At 40.9% G+C, this 22,307-nt stretch overlaps 1 protein-coding gene across 1 annotated transcript in view; it reads left to right on the top strand.

Moving 5' to 3' along the window:
* The window catches only part of LOC122670668 (DExH-box ATP-dependent RNA helicase DExH14), a 178,437-nt gene that overhangs the window by 8,210 nt on the left and 147,920 nt on the right, over window positions 1–22,307 (top strand). Inside the window, exons 10-13 of the mRNA XM_043867628.1 lie at window positions 7,965–8,036; window positions 8,120–8,236; window positions 8,334–8,495; window positions 19,755–19,820. Of these exons, the coding sequence (XP_043723563.1) occupies window positions 7,965–8,036; window positions 8,120–8,236; window positions 8,334–8,495; window positions 19,755–19,820 (417 nt within the window). The remainder of the gene's footprint in view (window positions 1–7,964; window positions 8,037–8,119; window positions 8,237–8,333; window positions 8,496–19,754; window positions 19,821–22,307) is intronic.

The following is a 22,307-nucleotide window of genomic DNA, read 5'->3' as shown; positions in this document are numbered from 1 at the left end:
GTGATATTCCTAGTCAGGGGGAGTTGGCTCCGGTCCAGAGAACCATCAGTGACTTTCAGAAGAGGATTGACAACTCTAATACCATAACCTACGCAAAGAGATGTTCTAAAAAAGGGCAACAACAATCCACTGTGACACCAATCCCTATCCAATTGCCGGCTCAGGATCCAGCTCCTTCTCTTCCTGATGAGACCTCTCCTTCCGACCTACCTATTGCTCATCGCAAAGGTACTAGGACTGGCACCCTGCATCCAATTTCTCATTTTGTTTCTTATAGTTCTCTTTCTCCGTCGTTTCGTGCATTTGTGTCCTCTCTTTCTTCTGTTTCTATTCCTAGAAATTGGCAGGAAATTTATACAGATGGAAAGTGGAAGGCAGCTATGTTGGAAGAAATGAATGTTTTAAAAAGGAATAATACTTGGGATCTTATAGTCCTTCCTCTAGGGAAAAAACCAGTGGAATGTAAGTCGGTGTTTGTGGTCGAACAGAAGGTTGATGGGACTCTGGATCGATATAAGGCACATTTGGTTGCAAAGGGCTTCACTCAGACATATGGGATTGACTACCTGGAGACCTTTGCCTCTGTTGTAAAGTTGAATACAGTTCGGGTTTTGCTATCTTGTGCAGTCAATCTTGGATGGGATCTACAACAGCTGGATGTGAAAAATGCCTTCTTAAATGGAGAGCTTGGTGAGGAGGTGTACATGGATATCCCACCAGGGTTTTCTTCTGACAATAATAAAGGTAAAGTGTGCAAGTTGAAACGAGCACTTTATGGGCTGAAGCAATCACCTCGAGCATGGTTTGGTCGGTTTTACAAGGCCATGATTTCTGTGGGCTATAAGCAGTAATGCTGATCACACTCTCTTTATAAAGAGGGCTGGTGAAAAACTCACTGTTTTTAGTCTATGTGGATGACATTGTGGTTACTGGCAACAATGGTGATGAGATCAGCCGGTTGAAGAAGTTTATTGGGCCGGAGTTTGAGATTAAAGATCTAGGGAAGTTACGGTACTTTCTTGGGATTGAGGTTACCTGATCTTCCAAAGGCATCTTTCTCTCCCAAAGGAAGTATGTCCTAGACTTGTTGTCTGAAACTGGTTTGTTAGGGTGTCACCCTTCAGATACTCCTATGGAGGCTACTATCCGTCTCAAAGAAAAGGAGGGTGAACCTGTTGATAAAGGCTGGTACCAAAGACTAGTGGGGAAGCCGATTTATCTCTCACACACACGTCCAGATATTGCTGTTGCTGTGAGTACTGTGAGTCAGTTAATGCATGACCCCTATTCTTCTCATATGGTGGCTGTTCTTCGAATTCTTCGCTACTTGAAGTCAGCTCCTAGAAAAGGCATTCTTTTGTCTCCTCATGGTCACCTATGGATAAAGGCATATACTGATGCTGACTGGGCTGGTTCTGCAGATCGGAAGTCTATCTCTGGGTATTGTTCTTTTGTAGGAGGCAATCTTGTCACCTGGCATAGTAAGAAGCAGAATATGGTTTCTCGTTCTAGTGCTGAAGCAGAGTTTCGTGTTATGGCACAGGGCATTTGTGAGTTACTTTGGCTGAAAGGCTTGCTACAAGACCTTGGTGTTCCTGTTAACCTTCCTATGATGTTGTACTGGGGGACAACAAAGCTGCAATCAGCATTGCACACAATCCGGTACAGCATGATCGCACCAAGCATGTTGAAGTGGACAGACATTTCATTAAGGAGAAGTTGGAAGAAGGGTTGATTTCTATTCCTTTTGTGAAGTTTACTGATCAGGTTGCTGATATTTTCACGAAGGGATTGTCTGGGAAGTTGTTCCATCCTAACCTAGTCAAGTTGGGTATGATTGACTTATTTGGTCTAGCTTGAGGAGGAGTGTTAGAACCGTAGGGGTATTCTGGACACTTTCTTGTTTCTATTATGTGGGTTTTTGTCCCACATTGCTTATTTGTAATTCTGTCCTCTATTTTCAATGATATAAATAAAGAGCTTGGGGTGATCATTAATCATCCAAGCTTTACTCTAATTATGAATCTGTTAACATGTTATCAGAGCAGGCAGGGGTCACGGTATCAAGTCTTTCTGGGAGCGAGCAGGTTTAAAAAAATTATTTATCCACCCGTGTCCCCCTTTGGATAGTCCACCGTGTTAGAGCTCCTGTATGATATACATATTGTTTCCTCCCTTTCCTACAAAGTCGGCCTTTTAGGGCAAGCGGTTTCTACCATAACCTTCTCCCAAAGTTTTATTGTGTAACACATAAGCTTAATTCTTCTATAGTTGTTGCAACTTTGGATATCACCTTTATTTTTGTAGATCGGGACTACAATGCTCCTCCGCCACTCATCTGACATCTTCCTTGTGTTCAAAATCCTGTTAAACAAATTGGTTAACCAATAAACACCATAACCTCCAAGGGTTTTTCACACTTCTGTTGGAATCTCATCTGAGCTTGGGGTCTTGCCTACTTTCATCTTTCTTAAGGCTTCATTAGTTTCCGCACACTAATCTTTCTTACGTATCTATGACGTGTGGCGTCTGGCTGAAAAATGTAATCGTCCGGGTAATTTCTACTCGACCTATCTCCATTTAGTAGGTCACAAATATACTTATCCCATCTCTTCACAATGTCCTCATCTCTCACCAACACTCTTCCATCAGCACTCTTGATGCACCTCACCTGATCAAAATCTCTAGTCTTCCTTTCTCTCATCTTAGCTATCTTATAAATAGCCTTTTCTCCTTCTTTACTGTGTAGGTTGGTATAGAGATCCTCATATTTCTTCGTCCTAGCCAACCCCATAATCTTCCTAGCTTCGTTTCGTGCATCAATATATCTCTTTTTATCCTCTACTTCTTTAGTCCTTTGCCAAGTCTTAAAACACTCTTTCTTGGTCTTAATGGCTGTTTGGACCTCATCATTCCACCACCAAGTCTCCCTGGGGACCTGGCGACTACCCTTTGCTTCCCCTAGCACATCTTTGGCCACCCTCTTAATTTAGGTCATCATCTTGTTCCACATCATATTGGTGTCTCCCTCAAAGTTCCACTTTCCTTGTTAGACCACAATATCAGTAAAATTCCTTAAAAGACTCCCCCTTTAATCTCCACCACCTTATCTTAGGGTACATAGGTTCCTTCCTCCTACTCTTCTGAGCACTGAGGTACATATTCAGGATCACCAGTCTGTGTTGAGTGGTTAAGCTCTTTCCAGGGATAACCTTACAATCCTTACACATTGTTCTATCTGTCCTTCTTGTAAGGAAGAAGTCTATTTGTCTGGCATGGTTCCCACTTTTATAGGTAACTAAATGCTCCTCTCTTCTTAAGAAGATGTTCACAATGGGAATATCATAAGCTACCGCCAAGTCTAGGATTGAGGTCCCTTCCTCGTTCCTCTCTCCAACCCCGAAACCTTCATGTACCCCTTCATAACCTCTACGGTTACTCCCAACATGTCTGTCCGAGTCACCTCCAATGATAATTGATTCATCCTGGCCAAAACCTTATATTAAATCATCCATGAGTTCCCAGAAAAGGTGCTTACTACTTTCATCCAATCCTACTTGGGGTGCATAAGCGCAAACAATATTGACAACCTCTTTAATGTAGTCCTAGATAGGTAGGAGACCTACTAGGAGCCAAACAATAGGATCAAATAACAAAAGGGGCTACTGGTTCGAATGGACAGCACTAGGGTTTAGGTCAATTCCTAGGATTAGGGTTGGATATTGGGAAAGGGGTTTATAGGGTATTAATGGGCAGGTCTAGGGGGTCAATATGGTATAAAAAGGTTAAGGTTTGGATGAGTTTTTGAAATTCTGCAATTTTGGGCAGAATTGAATTTTAGGGTTTTGGGTTTGGGTTTTAATGGAGCAAGGAGATGAAGGGGTTAGAGTGGGAGTTTGGGGCTGAAACTTGGATCGAGTGTAGGGAGGGATGTTCGATGGAAGTTAGGTTTGAAACTGATGGACAGATTTGAAGTTATGGAGGTTTCCTAGTAGAAGTAGGAGAGAAGGGTAAAATTGTAACTTCAGACAATCGTCTGGGTTGATGGTGCTGAAATTTGAATCGAGTCTCTCTTAGGGTTTGAGGAAGATTCGTTCAAATTTTTAGCAGGTTCTAACGGTTAGATTTGGCTGGGCAGAATTCTCACGAAAATCACCTTGCATATGACCTTCTAGGAGGGAAGAAGAATACTTGCAGGTTTTAGGGTTCTAATGGATCTATGGTATTAATGGTGGATGAGGAAAATAGTAATGATTGAGTACTGACAATGGGGATTGATGGGGCCGGGTTTAGAGGATTAGGAGAAGAAGGGTGATTGCTGAAACTGTAAAGTACTTACTTGAACACTGATCTTCAATTGCAGCAGCTTTGAAGATGAACAATGGGATCTCCCGATCTTCATGATGCAAGGAGATAAGTAGCAACTCTCCCGATCTTCTCGATGCAAGGAGTCGATTGGAGATCCACCAATCCCTTCCACCTTGATAAACTCACAAGGATGCAACACTCTCAAGTAGCAACAGCAACAACAAAGGCAGCAAGCATAAAGCTGAGTTTTTATTAATCAAATTCGTCTCCAATGCTGGCCTCCCTTACAAACTTATATAGAAGACTCAAAAATAGACTTAGACACTAAAAAGGAAAGGCCTAACCCTATCCCTAACCTATTAGGTAACTTAAACCGACTAGGAAACTGAAATAGACTCAAAATAGAGTCTTAATCCAACCCGACTTAAATACTTAAAAGAAAACTACTAAAATCACTTAAATTGAACCATTGGTTGAACCATTTCAATTTAAAACACCAAATAAAAAGCTAAGTATGGGAGCTAATCCCGTATGCAACCTATTTACCCATATTTTAGGCCCATAAAAGTGGCCTATTACATTAGAAACCCATAGGATCAGAGGCCCAACATGTATGTAACCCAACCCTAGACTTATTCCCAATGAAACAAGCCCTATTTGGTGATGAATCTGCATCACTCTTTCTCCAATACTAGTTTGATGGACATAATCCTGTTGCCCATTCTTTTGACCTCTACTATGTCGTTTATTAAATCTTTGTCCACCAATATGTTCACTCCGCTTCTGTTACTGAGGTCTCCCGAATACCAAAGTTTGAAGTCATCGAACATCTTTGTTACCCTTCCATCATGTCTCTTGAATACATTTGATATTAATTCTTCGTCTCTTCATGACAGCTACCAACTCCAGGCTCTTACCCGTTAAGGATCCAATGTTCCAAGAAGCTATTCTAATCCTATGATTCTGGGCTGGAAAAGTTCCTCTCACTTGCCCTTGGCTACTTATCACCGCACTCGAGCGTTGATACAGGGCGTCGCTTACGGTGGATGCCCTAGTAAAAAGAGGACATAGAGACATGAGAACAAGAGAAAATAAATCAAAAAGCAAGAGGATCCATGCAAAAGGTGATTGGCGGAATATATTAAAGTGCTGGCTGCCGACCTGACGCACCACTATAAGAAAATATATACTACATATATAAAAACTAGAAAAGTAAGTACAAAGTGAAGAAAGGCAAGGGCACACTTAAAGCATTAAAGGCACACAATAGGTAGGCAAGATGGTGCATAAACAAGTAAAGCAATGCACAAGGCTGGAACCTTCGTGCTGAAACTAAACAATTAATGATGATAAAGTAAAGTACACCAAGTAGATCAGATTATTGGCAATGTAGAACAGATATGACAACAAGACATAAAGAGAAGTTATCGCTACAGGTCACAGATATAATTATAAACACTATACAAATAAAATATAAAAGTGCTAATGAGATGAGATCTAATGAATAAAATATAATCAACTTAGAGAAGCAGATTAAGTAGATATCAAAACAAAATGAAAACGAATAAAAGTAAAGGGCTACTAGCAGTTCACCAGAAATATAGCGGCCCACAAATAGTCAATTCACAAATAAACAAATACAAGTTATTGGTAAACAGCTCAAGAAGTAACAAACTAACCACAGTAATACTCGAAATGTAAGTACTTTTAACAAACAAGACACAATGCTAAGTGTTAAGAAATAAGTCATAGATAGAGTTACAGGGTAGCTATCTGCATCCTCGACAAACTCAACACGAAAAATAGAGGTTAATGCTGCAAAAGAAACTAGAGTAACCAAGTGCCCTCCACTCGAAGGAGCCGAAGAATCTTACCAACGTAATGTACTATACGTAACTAACTGAATAATCGATTAATGAGCTTCACGAGGCAGTGGGTTACCAGCACCGGTGTTGCAGCCAGGATGTTCAGGGTGTTATGGGAAGTGGGGCTGTCTGCACGGTCCCGAAAAGAGGTGGAAGGTGAGAAAATGAGGCTGTGGGAGGGGAATCGTGGGTGTGAGTGGCTGTGAGAGTCGGGTGGCAAAATCCCAGGGAATGGCTGTGAGGGAGTCGTGAGAGGGTAAACTCACAGGGAATGGCTGTGAGTGGGAGTCGTGGGATGGAAAAGAGAGAGTAGTGTCAGTGGCTGTGGGAAAGTGGTCTGAAATAGGAGAAAAGTGACAATTGGTGTAGGTGAGTGGGGTGTTAGTGGCAGAATGAGAGGGTTGGGTGTGGATGGCTTTGAGAAGGACTGTGAGATAGTTGTGAGGTTGTGAGGAGTGCGAGAGAGAATATGAAGGGGTCGTGGTAAAGGGGTTTGGGGGATCGTGGTAGGGGGTGAAAGGAGGTTGTTGATCTGAGGTAAAGACAGAATCAAAGAGGGAGGGGAAAGGGAAGAATCGTGGCAGGGGTGAGAAAGGGAGAATCGAAAAGAACGAGGGAGAGACAGAGGCAAAAGGATAATCGTGGTTTGTAAGAGGGAGATAGGGAGTTTATGAAGAGGGGGAATCAAAGAGTGGGGGGTTACGTACCTGGATCAGGGAGAATCGAGGGCTTCACAAGGTAGCACCACAGGAGATGCAGCTTCGTAGATCCTAAATGTTGGCGACCGTTACAGCGGTGGGGTTTTAGAGGATGTGCAGATCGGTGAGAAAGCCGTCTTAACCACCTGAAATGAGAGCGAGAGAGAAGGGGGAGCAAGGGGCTCACCGGTCTCTCTGCCGGAAAATCTGACTGTTACCGAGAGCGAGAGAGTCGTGTGAGAGCGAGAGTCCAAGAGAGAGACACCAGTCAAAATATGAAGCTACACTAAAAAATGTACATATTTCGACTGAAATCACGAGGTTTTGGTCACATTCGGTCCAAACTTTCATTTCACCGAAATTTCTACCAAAACATTAATTTTGCTATACTATAAATACGTAAACTCATTTCGTCTGGTTTCGGCAGTGAAGCTTGGAAAACTCATTTTTTGTGCTTTCTTGGCCAAATCACTGCTGTACAGTCAGAAGATAACTTGATTTGGCAGCAGCAGCAGCAGCAGCAACATTCTAGTGGTTTTGAACCTGTCTGGAACACGATGTGGTACACTGGTACTAGGAGTCTAGGACTCTAGATGGGCATAGGGGCAATTTGCTTGTATTGTTGACTTCGATATATTTGACTCTTTGTAATGAACCATGTAAGATGTATGACTTATGTAGTGGTTTATAATTTTATGTCATGCATTCCTAATGCATATTTAAGTTGTTTCATTGAATTACTTGTGTTCTAGTACTAAACATTGTGTGGAATAAGCCATATTAGAGAATTTATTCAGCATACATTACCATCCTATGGTCCAAAGTCAAACTACCATTTTGGGTGTGATTTTTAAAAATGCAAGGGTTCCACTATGTTTAGAGGGTCTAAAATAGGGTTTCCTAGAAGTTTCAGGACCTAATTTGACCATTTGGCCCTCGAAACCTGTCATCAAAACTTGCAGAGAAAATTGTACCGATTGTTTTGGTCGAAATATTTCGGTTGTGAGTTCTCATAGAGTGTGGATTTAATGAATTTCCCTGAGTACATATCAAGGTGTTTCAATGAAAAAATGAAGAGTACATTGTCTTGCAGATTGGGCAGCACTTTAAGGATGGGTTTTTACATAAAGATGAATTTAAAATAGTTTATGTTGCTCCTATGAAGGTACCACTCATCTACATTTTAATAGCCATTTCAGATTAGGTTTATGTCAGGGAACTACTAATTCCTGTTCATGTGCTCTTCAGGCACTCGCTGCTGAGGTCACATCGACATTTAGCCATCGTTTATCTCCGTTGAATTTGGCTGTGAGAGAGCTTACTGGAGATATGCAACTTTCTAGGAAAGAACTAGAGGAAACTCAGGTTGATTGGCTTTATTTTACCATGTTTTTCTTTTCCACTTGCCTGTGCATGCAGAACTAATGTTAATGGCTTCATTATTTTGCTGTACATCACTCAGATGATAGTTACAACTCCAGAGAAATGGGATGTGATCACTCGCAAAAGCAGTGATATGTCGCTGTCGATGCTAGTGAAACTATTGATTATTGATGAGGTACATCTGTTGAATGATGACAGAGGCCCCGTGATAGAGGCATTGGTTGCTCGGACCCTCCGCCAGGTGGGCTTTTTTGTTAAATGATCTTTTATTTTGATTATTTTTCTTTGTTCAGGTTTTTTTTTACTACAAATATGGAAATTTGGAAGTGTTCATTTTAATAGTTATGAATGTACATACATGTTTAATATTTGTGTGTGTAAGAAGGGTGGGGTTCATCCGTTCATGTGATGCGGAACCCGGGTGTTGCTATGGGCTCACCCGATTCAACAAAAGTCCAAACAATATAAGGAAATGGAAAACTTGTATAAACCAGATTTTTCAAGGATTTACTAGGTAAGCTAAAGAGCAAAGGACATGAATGGGTTTAGGAATTATTGAGCAGGGGTAGGTTAGGAACTAAAGTTAAGATAAGGACACGAGGGACTTAGAGGTAAAGGGAGGGGTAAACTTGAAACTCAGCAATTAAAAGGAGTTAAAACCAATAAAGCCTGGGGGTTTTTGGGGGTTGTCTTCAACCTCCCGCAGCAGAACTAAAGGCGGAAAACCAGGATCTGATTCAAAGAGAGAACTCTCTCCAACGAAGATCAATCGAACTGAACTTGTGGGATTAGGTAATTAATGTAGGGATCTTGAATCGACTCAACCCACCCCCAATCCAGCAATCAAAGCTTGATTAAATATCCTCTGAAAGACTGAAACCTGTTACCTGTCTTGGCGGTAAAACTGAACTCAATTCTGTTTGAGGGACTGGTTCTCACCACGGTGGTTGTAATCTGAACTCAAACTATACAATCAGGATCGCCCTTTCATGTATGAACACCCCAAGAAATATCAGACTCAATGGATTAGGGAATAAATAGGCTTAACAATCTCTTATTCAACCACAAGTGTGATGGTAGCAGGAACTAAGAATTGAAACGATGAAGTAAATAAGGATCAGGGAGGGAAATAATGAAAGAAGGTGAGGAAGAAGAAGAAAAGAAACATGAAGATGAAGGGAACCAGATTGCAGGTGTAACAGATGAGAGCCTTAAACAAAACCAGAATAGAGTGTAGTTGCTGATCCAGCAACAGAACCAGCGACAAAACCAGTGTGTAGTTGATGCTGCTGGACTCTATTGAATATATAGATAATGTTATGGTGTTACAATCTAACAAGGAAAGTTAAACTGAATAGGAAACTACTAAGTAACACAAGTCAAAATAGGAAACTAAATAACCTATCACGATGGGCTCTCCTCCCCATCGTGAATACACCAAGCACGCTATTACTGCCAACTTACACTCCCTCTCAAGCTGGAGCATACAAATCTCTCATGCCCAGCTTGGAACAACACTTCCGAAAGGTAGGGGACCAAAAAGAGACTTGATAAACAGCTCCACCAATGGGTCAGCAGATGAAACAAATGGAGTACCAATCAGCTACTTCATAACAGCATCCCGCACAAAATGGCAATCAACCTCAATGTGTTTGGTTCATTTGTGGAACATTGGATTGCTGGCAATGTAGATAGCAGCCTGATTATCACAAAACATCTTCATGGGTTGAGTAATGGGAAAACTCAACTCTTGATGAAGTGACTTCGACCACATTAACTCAGCTGCAGTATGAGCTATAGCTCTATACACGGCCTCAACACTGGACCTGGCCACAGTAGCCTGCTTTTTGCTGCGCCAGGAGACAAGATTGCCACCAACAAAGGTGCAATATCCAGTTGTAGACCGTCTATCGCCATCGGCACTGGCCCAATCAACATTAATCCAACCAGATCAACATTTTGGTTGGACGATAAATAAGCCCCTTACCTGGGGCCCTTTAGGTATTTTATGATACGACAAGTAGCTTCCCAGTGAACTTTCTGCAGTATCTGCATAAATTGACTAATAACACCCACGACAAAGGAAAAATCAGGTCTGGTTACAGTCAGATAAATAAGCTTCCCAACTAATCTTCTGTACCAATATGGATCATCAAATACTTCACCATCATCCGTGCCAAGCTTTTGATGTGGGTGCATAGGGGTGTCATTTGGTTTGCAAGCTAGCATACCACTTTCAGATAAGAGATCCAAAACTTATTTCCGTAATGACAGGCTAATACTTTTATTGCTTTGAAGTACTTAATACCAAGAAAATAACTAAGAGAACCCAAGTCATTCATTTGAAAGTGTTTATGTAGAAAAGCTTTTACATCTGGAATACCGATTATGTCATTGCCAGATACAATAATGTCATCAACATACACTGAGTGATCATAGAACCTCATTGGCGAACAAACACTGAGTGATCATACTAGCATTGTGAAAACCCACACTTGGTAACAATGGAGTTGAATTTGTCAACCAGGCCCTATGTGATTGCTTCAGTTCATAAATGGCCTTGTATAGTTTACATACTCTGTATGAATTCTCCCCTTGAGCAACATACCTTGGAGGTTGCTCCATATAGACCTCCTCCTATAAGTCACCATATAGACAAACATTCTTGATGTTGAGTTGATAAAGTAGCCAATCCAATTTATAGCCAGCGAAATACGAACCCGGATCGAGTTGAGACATATGCCTAAGTAAAGCGTTTCGCAATTAAATGGGCCTTAAGCCTTTCAACAGAATCATCCAGATTGTACTTGATCATATACACCCAGTGACACCATACAAGATCCTTACTGGGTGGCAAGTCCACCAGGTTCCATGCATGGCGAGAAATTAAAGCATCAATTTCTATGTTCATAGCTGCTTTCCACCCGGGATGAGATAATGCATGCTATAAGTCTAGGGAATGGATTTAGTAGATATGGAGTAGGCAAGATTATGGATAGGAGATGGTAAGTGAGAGATAGAACATTAATCCTTAATAAGTATGCATGGATTTCTGTGTGCAAGAACATGTACCTTTATGAAGGACCACAGGTAAGTCACTGGGAGCCTCAACCAAAGGAGTAGGTTGAGTGGTGGGCTGTGCAGCTGGAGGTGGCACCGTCCTCTTATGCCGCTGATAGACTTCCAACAGAGGAGGAGAGACAACTAGAACATCATCAAAGGGAACAAGTACATACAATTGGTGGGGGGCAATTATTATCGACCACCGAAGGTGAATTAGTCATGGGAGGACTAAAGTAGGGAGTACCTTCAAAGAAAGTAATATCGGTGCTAACAATCTGATGACCTTTACCCTTTTTGAGTCTGAGAATAACCAAGAAAAATACACTTCACAGCTCAAGGTGCCAACGTATCTACTTGAGAGTGCAAAACATGATTAAAGCAAACACAAGCAAAAACTCATGGCGGTAGAGAAAACAATAGTACATCAGGAAAACAATAGAGAAGGGTGATTTGTTACCTAAAACAGAAGAGGGCATCCGATTGATCAAATAACATGAAGTTAGTATGGCATCACACCAAAAATGTCTAGGAACATTTATATGAATCATCAAAGATTGAGCGATCTCTAATAAGTATCTATTTTTGCGTTCAACAACCCCATTTTGTTGTAGGGTATATGAACAACTGGTTTGGTGAATCATGCCATATCAGAACAAAAGGCGGAAATTTCACGTTGAGTGTACTCAAGTACATTAGCCATTATCAGAACGGAAAACCTGAATAGAAAGACCAAATTGAGTCTTTATTTCATTGTAAAAATCTTTAAGCACATGCACAAATTCAGAACGATCCTTCAAGAAATATTTAATCGGGAACAATCATCCACAAAGGTAACAAAGTAAGAAAACCCTAATCTATTTTTGACACAAAAAGGACCTCATATGATGTTTCCCTAATTCATAAGCGTCACACTACAAGTAGGAAAGGATGATTGATGATGTTTCCCTAACTCATAAGCTTCACACTCCAGATGAGACACAGACTTGCAGCTTATAACTATATTGTGAAGTTTGGAGAGAGATAAATGTCCTCATCGAAAATGCCATTGGAGAGGAGAAACTCTGGTAGTAGTAGCTGCAACAATAGAAGGTCCAGTGCCATGCAGGTAATAAAGTCCAGCCTGCTCAATCCTGCCACCAATCATCCTCTTTGTCTAAAGATCCTGAAAAACACAATAGGAAGGAAAGGTGACATAATAATTAAGAGTTTTGGTTAGTTGACTAACAAAAAGTAATCTTAATGGTAGCTGGGGTACATGAAGAACAAGAGACAAGGTCATAGATGCAGTAGGGGAAGCCATACCATGATCAGTCACATTAATGGAGGAACCATCAACAAGGATGATAGGAGAGGAGTTAGATGCTTTTGAAAACGAAGACAACAGGTTTAACTTACTAGTCATATGAGCAGAGGCACCAGAATCAATGGTCCACGGAGTAGAAGATGTGGATGTAAGGAAAGCGGATGTACCTGTGTGAGCCAGAGTGGCAGTAGAGGAAGAGACGTCAGTGGATGGCCAGATTCTAAAGAAGCTTGAGCAAATGGTTGCAGTCATCTCTAGACACAGACCTTGATGTAGAAGCGCCGGATGAGGAAGCAAGGTTGGTGTCACTCGAAGACATCTTTGTGGTAGTACCATCAGAAGTAGTAGCATCAGCTAAGGGAGGAACTCAGTCCGGTCTACCATGCTTAGCCCAACAAGTATCAACTGTGGGATTGGGCTTGCCACAAACTGTACAATGTCTAGGTGGTCGGTCATTATGCTGTCCACCTGTACCTCTATGGCCACAACTACCCCATGATCCATGCCCTCTCCCAGAGAAACCTCGATAACCACTGGAACAAGGGCTGAACCGTCTTTGGAAGAGGATAATATATCGGCTCTGGGAGGAGCAACGATACGCTGAAGACGTGCAAAAGATTCATTCACTGAGGACTCCTTTTTTCCAGTAAGCAATTAAGTCTTCATATACTGATTGTCAGTAATTAAACCTGCCATAAATTTTGCAACAAAAAAATTCTTCTTGTTGAAGTTGTAGTTGTTCCAGATTGGTGGTGAGAGGGCGATGCATATTGAGTTCCTCTCTTATACTAGTAAAAATGTTGAAATACTAATTCAAGGATCTATCCCCCTGCTTGAGAGATAATAGTTTATCGCATAGATCATACATATAGGAGATACTCTTTTCTTGGGAAAAAAGTTATTTTCAGATCATTCCACACTCCTTTAGCAATGGAATGAAACATTACATTTGCTGCAATTGACTGATCCATACTGTTCCACAACCAGATAAGAACAGTGTCATTCTCCCACATCCGTTCTTCATGGACTTTTCATCTCAGATGGTTCTTAGAATCAACAGAAGGAGGGTCAGAATGAAGATACTTCGACTTTCCTCTGGCATTGATATATACTTTTAACAGCTTGAGCCTATAAAAGATAATTGCCCACACCATTGAGTTTAATGGTGGTGATCTGGACATTAACATTGTCCACAGTTGTCTTGGGATCAGCCATAACTTACGATCAGCAATACTAGTCAATTGGGTAATCCAAATCAGCAAAGATAATTCCCACAACTGGGGAGATATCAAACCAACAGTGGAGAAGACAATTCCACAGAATAATGTTGACATAAACAGAATCTGATGCAACTGCAGGGAAAAACCTTAAAATCTGGGAAGATAAACCCAGAAATTGGGAGAAGATCAACAAAATCAGATCTGATGGTCAGATGGAACCCCAATCTGGATCGAGTTTCCTTCCTGAAATGAGTAATAAAACCCCAGAAATCTGGGTTGATCTACTGGTTAGATCTGAAGACAGGCCAATTATTGATGTCAACAAAAAATAGGGAAAAACAGAGAGTACCACAACCGGGCTTCCAAAAAGAACAAATAATATAAGTTCAAAAAACCCAAAACCTGGAATTGATTATACTTCCAAGGGGGTTAAACAAAACCTCAAAACTTCAACTTCATCTGCTGGTTGAATAGAATACAGTGACCAACCTTCATACAAGGTTTTAGGACTTGGTTTTGCCCCTGGTTTCGCCAGGTCATGAAACCGAGTTCTGCTGAGATCTCAGTGATATCTCAGTGCGTTGGTGTATTTTTTCCCGTCTTGTCTTGGTGGTGGGTTTCGGTGGCCATATGGCCAAGATAGGTTTTGAAACTTGACATCCACCCTATTTTAGGCCTTCTAAACACAATGGAACATTAGTTTTTACAGATTCAAACCCAAAATGGTACTTTGACTTTGGACCCTAGGTTGGTACTCTACTGCGTAGGTGAGTTCTACACAATATGTAGAACACATAATTAAAGTAGAGGTGTAAAACAGCTTAATTAAGCATTAAGAATTAAAAAAGATCAAACCATAAACCGTTTAAGCATTAGGCATCATATTCATAATCATACATGGTGATGGTTGACAGTTTGTTAATAATTGTTAGAAATTTGGAAAGAGATAGATTAAACAAGTACAAGTGTAAGTGTGTAACACAAGTCCTACCATTTGAGAGGGAGTGTCAGGCCGGATCATCAAAACGACCATGTTGTTGTTGTTGTTGTCGAAGCAAGTTCTGCTTTGATTTAATCACAAATGCTAGCCATGACATCTTATGTTGGAAGTAACGTTTGAAGTCATCCACAACAGCCCTATAAACCGAATCATTGTCATAGTTGTCAAGGTGCCTAGGTGAACCAAGCCGAGCGAGGGGGTAAAAAACCAAGGCGACAAGGCGTCGCCTAGGCAACCAAAGAGACACCAGCAACCAAAGCGAGAAAGGTGCCTGGATGCCTAGGTGACACCTTGACAACTATGATCATTATCATACTGGATGTACCCTAACCTAGGGTATATGTCTCCGAAACGTAAGGAACTCGATCTAGAGCCACCGCTACTAGATGGTGGCCGTGGAATCCGAACTGGCATCGACATGTATGGCTGGGGGGTCGGGAACCCAAAGATGCTTTCCACAAAACCTGACCTAGTGTGTAACCGGCCCTCATAGTCATAGGCAGAGGGTAATGAACTAATGATGATGAAGAGCCGGCCTGCCTAAAGGCCCTAAATTGACCATAACCAGTATAGTGACTATACTCGGAATCGGTGCTCTCCGTGCCATATATGGATGATGGTGCACACCATTGCTCTCCATGATGAACACCACTATCCATACTCATGCCTCCAATACTGTCAGTCAAGCTCTTGATCGTGTCATCCATGCTATCTTGCTGCTCCCCAGTTGATGGTGTGAATCGGCGACGTGAGCCTCTCATGTAGGCAAGTCCACCATGGTCCTCATCCTGTGTGGCATGAGTGTACTGAGTCTCTCCTGTGAAGCACATTGGCTCCGGCTCCGATTCTTGGTAGTGATGCCTCTCGTGCATACCCCCATCATCCCCATTACCACTGCCAGTACCTAAACTTGACAACTCAGGGTTCTCATCAACCCCACAAGCCTAAGACTCGAAAGGCCGGGGTATCTGTGAATGCACACAGCCCTCGTAAGATGACATATACTTCCATGTCAGTCCCCATCTGAGTAGCTATCTCGGGGTAGGGCTTACCCCCAGCCTAATCCATAACTGGCTCACCTCGATCCCTCACCCATTGGTATAGGGGATCCTCCTCAGTCCTCATCATCTGAGTCAATCTGGAAAATGTTGGTAATCTCAATTGGCACATTTCCTCATCATCCTCGAATGTAAATTAAATATCTTGGCCTAAAAATATAAAACTCACCAGCTTTATTAGTGGATGGGACAAGTGCTTCTCCCATCGGTCCTCAATGATTTTAATATACCCCTTCCCACCTCTAGGAATTGCTGCTCTCACTCTTTCTTTCATTAGTTCAATGGCAACATACACGTGTGGCAAGGTCGGCTTCTTCTCTGTGTCTACCATCTTCAGGACCCTTACCACTGGATCTAATATAAGAATGAACCTCTTCAAATCATGCCAAAAAATTGGTCATTAGAGATGGTACTTTGTGCTGCCCTACCCCCTAGTGAACCAGACTTTCTCCAACCAAACCACTCATCGCTAGCAAACATAGATCTCAGGCCGACCATCTTATCCTGAAAGCTTTTCAATGCAATGTAGTTGGTGGCAAATCGAGTAATGCCAGGCCTCACCAAATCCCCTCCGCATTTCTCCCTCAATAATTATAAAGAAAATACATGGTTATACACAAATGTGGTAACTTGTTTTGCTCACTCAACCATACCCACTACCAAGGATTTCTTACCCGTGTCTTTAAGCATGAGGTCAATGTAATGGGCTGCGCATGGAGTCCAGAAAAGATGCATCCTCTTGCTTTTCCTATTCATCAATTTCTCTCCTACCTTCTTAAAATTACTCCCGTTGTCCGTCACCATTTGGACAACGTTTTGTGGCCCTACTTCCACAACTTCTTTCAACAACTTGTATATGTACATTCATCCTTTCTTTCCTTAGATGTATCCACTAACTTCAAGAAGATGGTCTTGCCATCACAATAGACCATGAAGTTGATGATGGACTGTCTAGTGGGTCCAGTCCAACCATCATACATAATGGTGACTCCATGGTTTTCCCATTTTGGCCTTAATGAGTTGATGTACTCTTCAAGTTGCTGCTTTTGCTTGGGAAAATATACATTCATCAATTCCCATGGAGTGGGCCCCTTCATTCCTGGGCCAGCCCTCCCAATAGTGTCAATCATAGCCTGGTAATATGTCCCCTGAGCAACATTAGCTGGGATGCTATGATAGAAGAAGAACTTGGACATTGCATCACCAACTTTCGCTTTCCAAACACCCCATTCTTGTTTTATAGTTCTTTGTTTTGTGTCTTACTGACTGCATATAAGGGGATCCTATGAAAGAATCTCAATGGGATCATCATCATTGAAGGGTTGGGGTGGGGATGAGGGTGCGGCTCCCCTCACACTCTGGGTTCTCTTGAAAGGCAAATTCCCCTGTCTCTGTTTCTTCGTCCTCTCCCCTTCCGGTCATGCATCTGATCTAGCTGGTCTAGAACCAGAGCCACCTGCTCCTCTGCACATCTCTGCAGCCCTAACTCTTTCCATTTCAGCTGTCATCCGGTCTCAGCCAAGTCTCTCTGTTACTGTCTCCAATCTGCTTGTCTCAAAATCCTCACACCTGGCCATGTACTCGTCACCTTGTGGCTGTGGGTGTCTATCTAAGACTGCCTTATTAAACTTTTCCTCCACCCTTTGCTTTTCTGCCTTCTTTAATCCTCCTCACTTCAATTGTTTGGACATGCTCTATTGCACCTCATAAGGAACTTGTGTGCATTTGGCCACATCCCTACCAGCCAAATGCTGCTTTAGTCTGGTAGCCCCTCCAGAATTTAGAATTTTCTACAGTAGTTACATCTTGACTTTTACTTGTCATTTGACATTGGCTCTCTATGCAACAGCCATGCTATATCTCCACCTCCACCTTCAGCCATTGTGCAGCAGTTTTAAACCTTGTCACATTGTTACATCAACAAATGCATGCATTATTAGCTATTCAATATTTCAACATCATTTCAAAGTCCTTAATTAATCATATAGCTATTTTCTATTTTCCCCGTACCTCTTGTATTATTTTCTTAATTAAAAATAATTTCTATAATTTTTTTAATAAATAATCATGCCATAAGTAATACAAAATTATGATGGATGAAACAATAATAATCATTTTCCCTATTAAAATACATTAACAATGCTTTGATTAATTTTAAATAATTTTTTAAAAAATGTTTGTTTTAAATTTCAGAAATTAAAATAAATAATTTACTAACTGAAAAAAAACCCACACTGTGAGGCCGTAGATCGGCCAACGGTGTCCAGTATATATTAAAATGATTCCCAAACAATGAGTATAAACCTTATTTTTTTCAAAATTTTTTTGCAAGAAAATCATTTTATTTAACAGAAAAATAAATAAATAATTTAAAAACAGAAAAATAATTCGGCCTCCGTCAATCCATAGATCGGTGGACATTGTATCACATATAAAGGCTACATAGTCAAGAAACAAGTATTGACCTAAAACTGTTCTTGAGATGCAATGCAGCTCCTTCTCTTGATGCTGAAGCTTCATTCTTGAATCTCCAAGCTTTAATCTTCAGTTGATATGAGATATACCCAAAAAAAAAGCACCAAAACCCTCACTTGGAGGTGTTTTTTTCCTTCACAGCGGAGCGAGAGGCAAGATTTTGAGAGAGGTGCCTTCTTTTATCCTTGGTTTGGTCTGGTTCGACTCGAGATCAAAATATAGCCCAAGATCTCGGTCGAGATACTGCACAAATCCTGTATCGCTTACCATTTCATAGCCATCACAACAGAGAGTTGGTGAAAGATTAACTTGCAGTAGATCGAAACCAGTAGATTTATAACTCAATATACTGAATAATGCCGACAGTAGAGACCCTAGCTCATCATATTATTCCCATAACTAGGGTCTAGAACAAGATATCAAGCAGCATAGGTTGCTGCAACCTTCAACTGAAATCGTAAAGGAACTTCAAAACAGCTTCTAGTGATGAAACAGGTTTCAGCTTCTAGTGTTGTATGATGCCATTTTGTGAAACAATCAGTAAGAAAATCGGAGTCACGTCAATGACTCCTTCGTAAGAGGGACAAATGCATAAAATCCTACTTGATGAGAGGGAAGTGTGCAGTTTGTCTAAAGAGCGTTGCTAGACCAAGCGCATAGTTTTCTGAAGAGGTTTCTTTGGATTGTTGATGATTTTGGTTGTCCTTAACTCCTTTGGTTGCATGCTTTTATTGCCTTTAAGCTCACTTTTACCCTGCCCCTTGCAATGTTATTGTGCCTAGGAATGGCAGCAGGTAGGGTTTGGGCTGGCTTTGGCTAACAGGTATCCCAAACAAAAACTAGTTGAACCAAAAATCAGATACCTGAATTGGCCATTAAACACGTCATGATGGGAACAGGCAAGTGCAAAATCTAGATGGTTGAATTGTGTGGAGAGTGTCAATGAGAAGAAATTAAAAAAGGTTAGAAAACAGTAGAGATATTGGCTTGAGATGCTCAGTCTTTATAATCAAAGTTATGCTTCTGACATAACCAGAACTGACTGAAACCTGATATGAGTTAAACTAATGAATCCTGAACCCAACCTGAAATCTATTAAGGCGGGAGACGTTGGTTAGCAGCCCCATGGCAATTGAACTGGTTATACAAACAAGAGCTGGGAAAAGGGTTGGACCATGGATAGATAGTAATTATTGGTCTCCTCATTTAATTTCTTCTTATTTTAATCCCCTATTGAGAAAGTGGTCACTGGTTGGTTGTTGGTAGGTGAAGCCAGATTTTGAACCAGGTCTTGGTAAGAACATTCTTAGACTTTACCAAATATCTCAAGCTGCCGTTTTTAGATTCTGATTGTCTGTTTTTTTAATTTTTATTTTAACAGGTTGAGTCAACACAGACTATGATACGCATTGTGGGCTTGTCAGCTACTCTACCCAATTATTTGGAGGTTCTCTTTTTGATTACATGCTTGTTGTGCAGGATATTTCTGTTTCCTAGTAATGAAAGCACTTTCTTTATAAAAATATTTGAAGAAGACTATGATATACTATTCAGTTAATGATATGATAAGATAATCAAATCTGGACACTGATACCATTTACGAGTGGCAGCCTGTGGGTTGTGCTTGCTTGATAAATATGAAAAAAATAATTAAATTATAATAGAATATAGTTTTAATAAATGTTTTACATGTCTACGTTTTGTATTAATTCAAAAACACTTAAAAGGAAAATTTTTGTAAATTCTTTGTAAAAGCTTTTTTAATAGGCATCTAAAAGTATCGGGAAAATCTATATTAATTATCATCTAACTCCCTAGCAGTGATAGAAATATAGGTAGATATTACTTATTGGTGTTTTTAGAAAAAAAAATAATATTAGTTATAGTTTTTTGGTACATTAGTATTTTTTTTGTATCTGTATATTTCTAATTATCTATTTGTTTTAAGTGAGATGCTAGGTTTTTACATGTTCTCCTTTCTTTCCTTTTAAGATATTAGAGAGACCATCTTTTAGCAGGTTTAACTTAGGGCATTATTATTATTATTATTTAAATAGGTTTCTTTTTTGGTAGATGTTCATATTTATCGATCTTTTCGTATATTTGGAAGTTTAAATTTCCTTCTTTCCTTGTACATTAGTTGATTTCTCTGTACATTTTTTAGCACCTTGGGTGTTGCCTTCCATGGAAAAACAGGAGCAATAGTTGCTACCTGGCAGTTACTTGGGGCCTTAATTTCACTGAGAGATAGGCCCCAGCCTCCTCTGGTCACATGACATGTTTGGGCCCAAACGGACTCCTCCATGGCTCCATGCATCTAAAGAAGGTAAAGAAATGGTTAAAGCCACCCTTAATGAATTATTGTGGGCTCTTAAGAAATAAGGGTAGATGAACAATAGATGGTAGGGCTACGACTGAATAGGGACCCAAATTTAACACATGACCAATACGTGCTGTCCTCTTCTCATTCTACTATTCAGATCAGCTACTTGATAAGTCACTTGGCAGAAATCGACGGTCCAGTGTTGCCTTCCGTATCTACACTCAAGTGCTGCATTCTTTTGCCCTTTTGTTTTTATCTATTGCTTTTTAAAATGAATTAAACAGTAGGCATTTTACATATATCCTTCTTTCTTTAATATTATACTATTTTGTTTGATTTTTCTTAGAATGTTTAAATTAGTGTATGATGGCATGATATACTTATTTTCAAAAATATGTTGCCTCCCATTAAAGTTTTAAAATAGATTCATGTTTTAGTAGGTTTCATAGTGTATTGCGCATTTGTTATTTTTTTTTTTTTGGTTTCTGATTATTTGAGATTTCATTTGAAGCATTAAATAGTAGGTATCTAACTTTTGGTATTTAATTTTGGATATTAGATAATTTTCTTTCTTAATGAGTTCCTTATTAGTTTTTTCTTTCTTTTGACAAATTAAAAATGCCGTATGTGAACCCCACAATCTTCCTAGCTTCATTTCTTGCATCATTATATCTCTTTTTATCATGGTTTGAGAACTCGCGAGATCTTGGCGAGATCTCGGTTTTTTGAGAAATCAAGTCGAGTTACCATACGGTTGGCCGATATAAGATACCAGATGGCCTGAAGGTGACACTCTCCGGCGATGCCCTCTCCCCCTCCGTCTGCCTCCCCTCTCCCTACTTGCCCAACTGCCCACACCTTCCTTGCTGCCACTGTTACACCCTCCCCCGTTAGCTCTCCCCCACCCCCCTCTACCTCCACTGTTTCACCCACCCCCGAAGCTACAACCACCCCTGATTCACCCTCTGCTGCAACCACCAACCCAGCAACAACCCCTACTACCTGGAGTTCTCTTCTTTCTGGTAACTCCTCCAATCCCATCGACAGGCACTCCCTCCACTTTGTTCCCCCCTCCTCCGTTGACGACACCAAGGTCGGCTTCTGTCCCAAGGGCCTGCTGGATGTTGAAATCAACAAATGGAGCAGCTGTCTTGTGGGACACTTCCTTGGTGCGAGACCCCCCTTCCATGCTGTCAGAGCTTCCCTTCTCAAGCAATGGCTCGCAGCTGGAGCTGTCTTTGTTTACCTCCTCTCCAATGGCATCTTTATCTTCAGATTTTCAGACAATGCAGACAAGTCTCGAGCCCTAGAGGGTGGTCCTTGGTTGGTAGGCAAAAAGCCAATCTTCCTCCGACAATGGGACCATCGCTCCTCCCTCAGCAAAATCGATCTCAAATTCATACCCATCTGGGTCAGCTTACCGGGACTCCCTCTCCACTACTGGTGTGTCTCAGGCCTCGGCATCGTGGGTTCAATTATTGGCAAGCCTCTCTTTTCTGACGAGAGAACAAAGAAGATGGATCGGCTTTCCTTTGCCTGTATTTGTGTTGAAATTGCTGCTGATTCACTCCCACCGGAGTTCGTAACCATTCAAGAAGAAGATGGTCACAC

This window comes from Telopea speciosissima, chromosome 8 (assembly GCF_018873765.1).
Source record: "Telopea speciosissima isolate NSW1024214 ecotype Mountain lineage chromosome 8, Tspe_v1, whole genome shotgun sequence".
Taxonomy (NCBI): Eukaryota; Viridiplantae; Streptophyta; class Magnoliopsida; order Proteales; family Proteaceae; genus Telopea; species Telopea speciosissima.
This window is presented reverse-complemented; position numbering and strand designations above follow the sequence as displayed.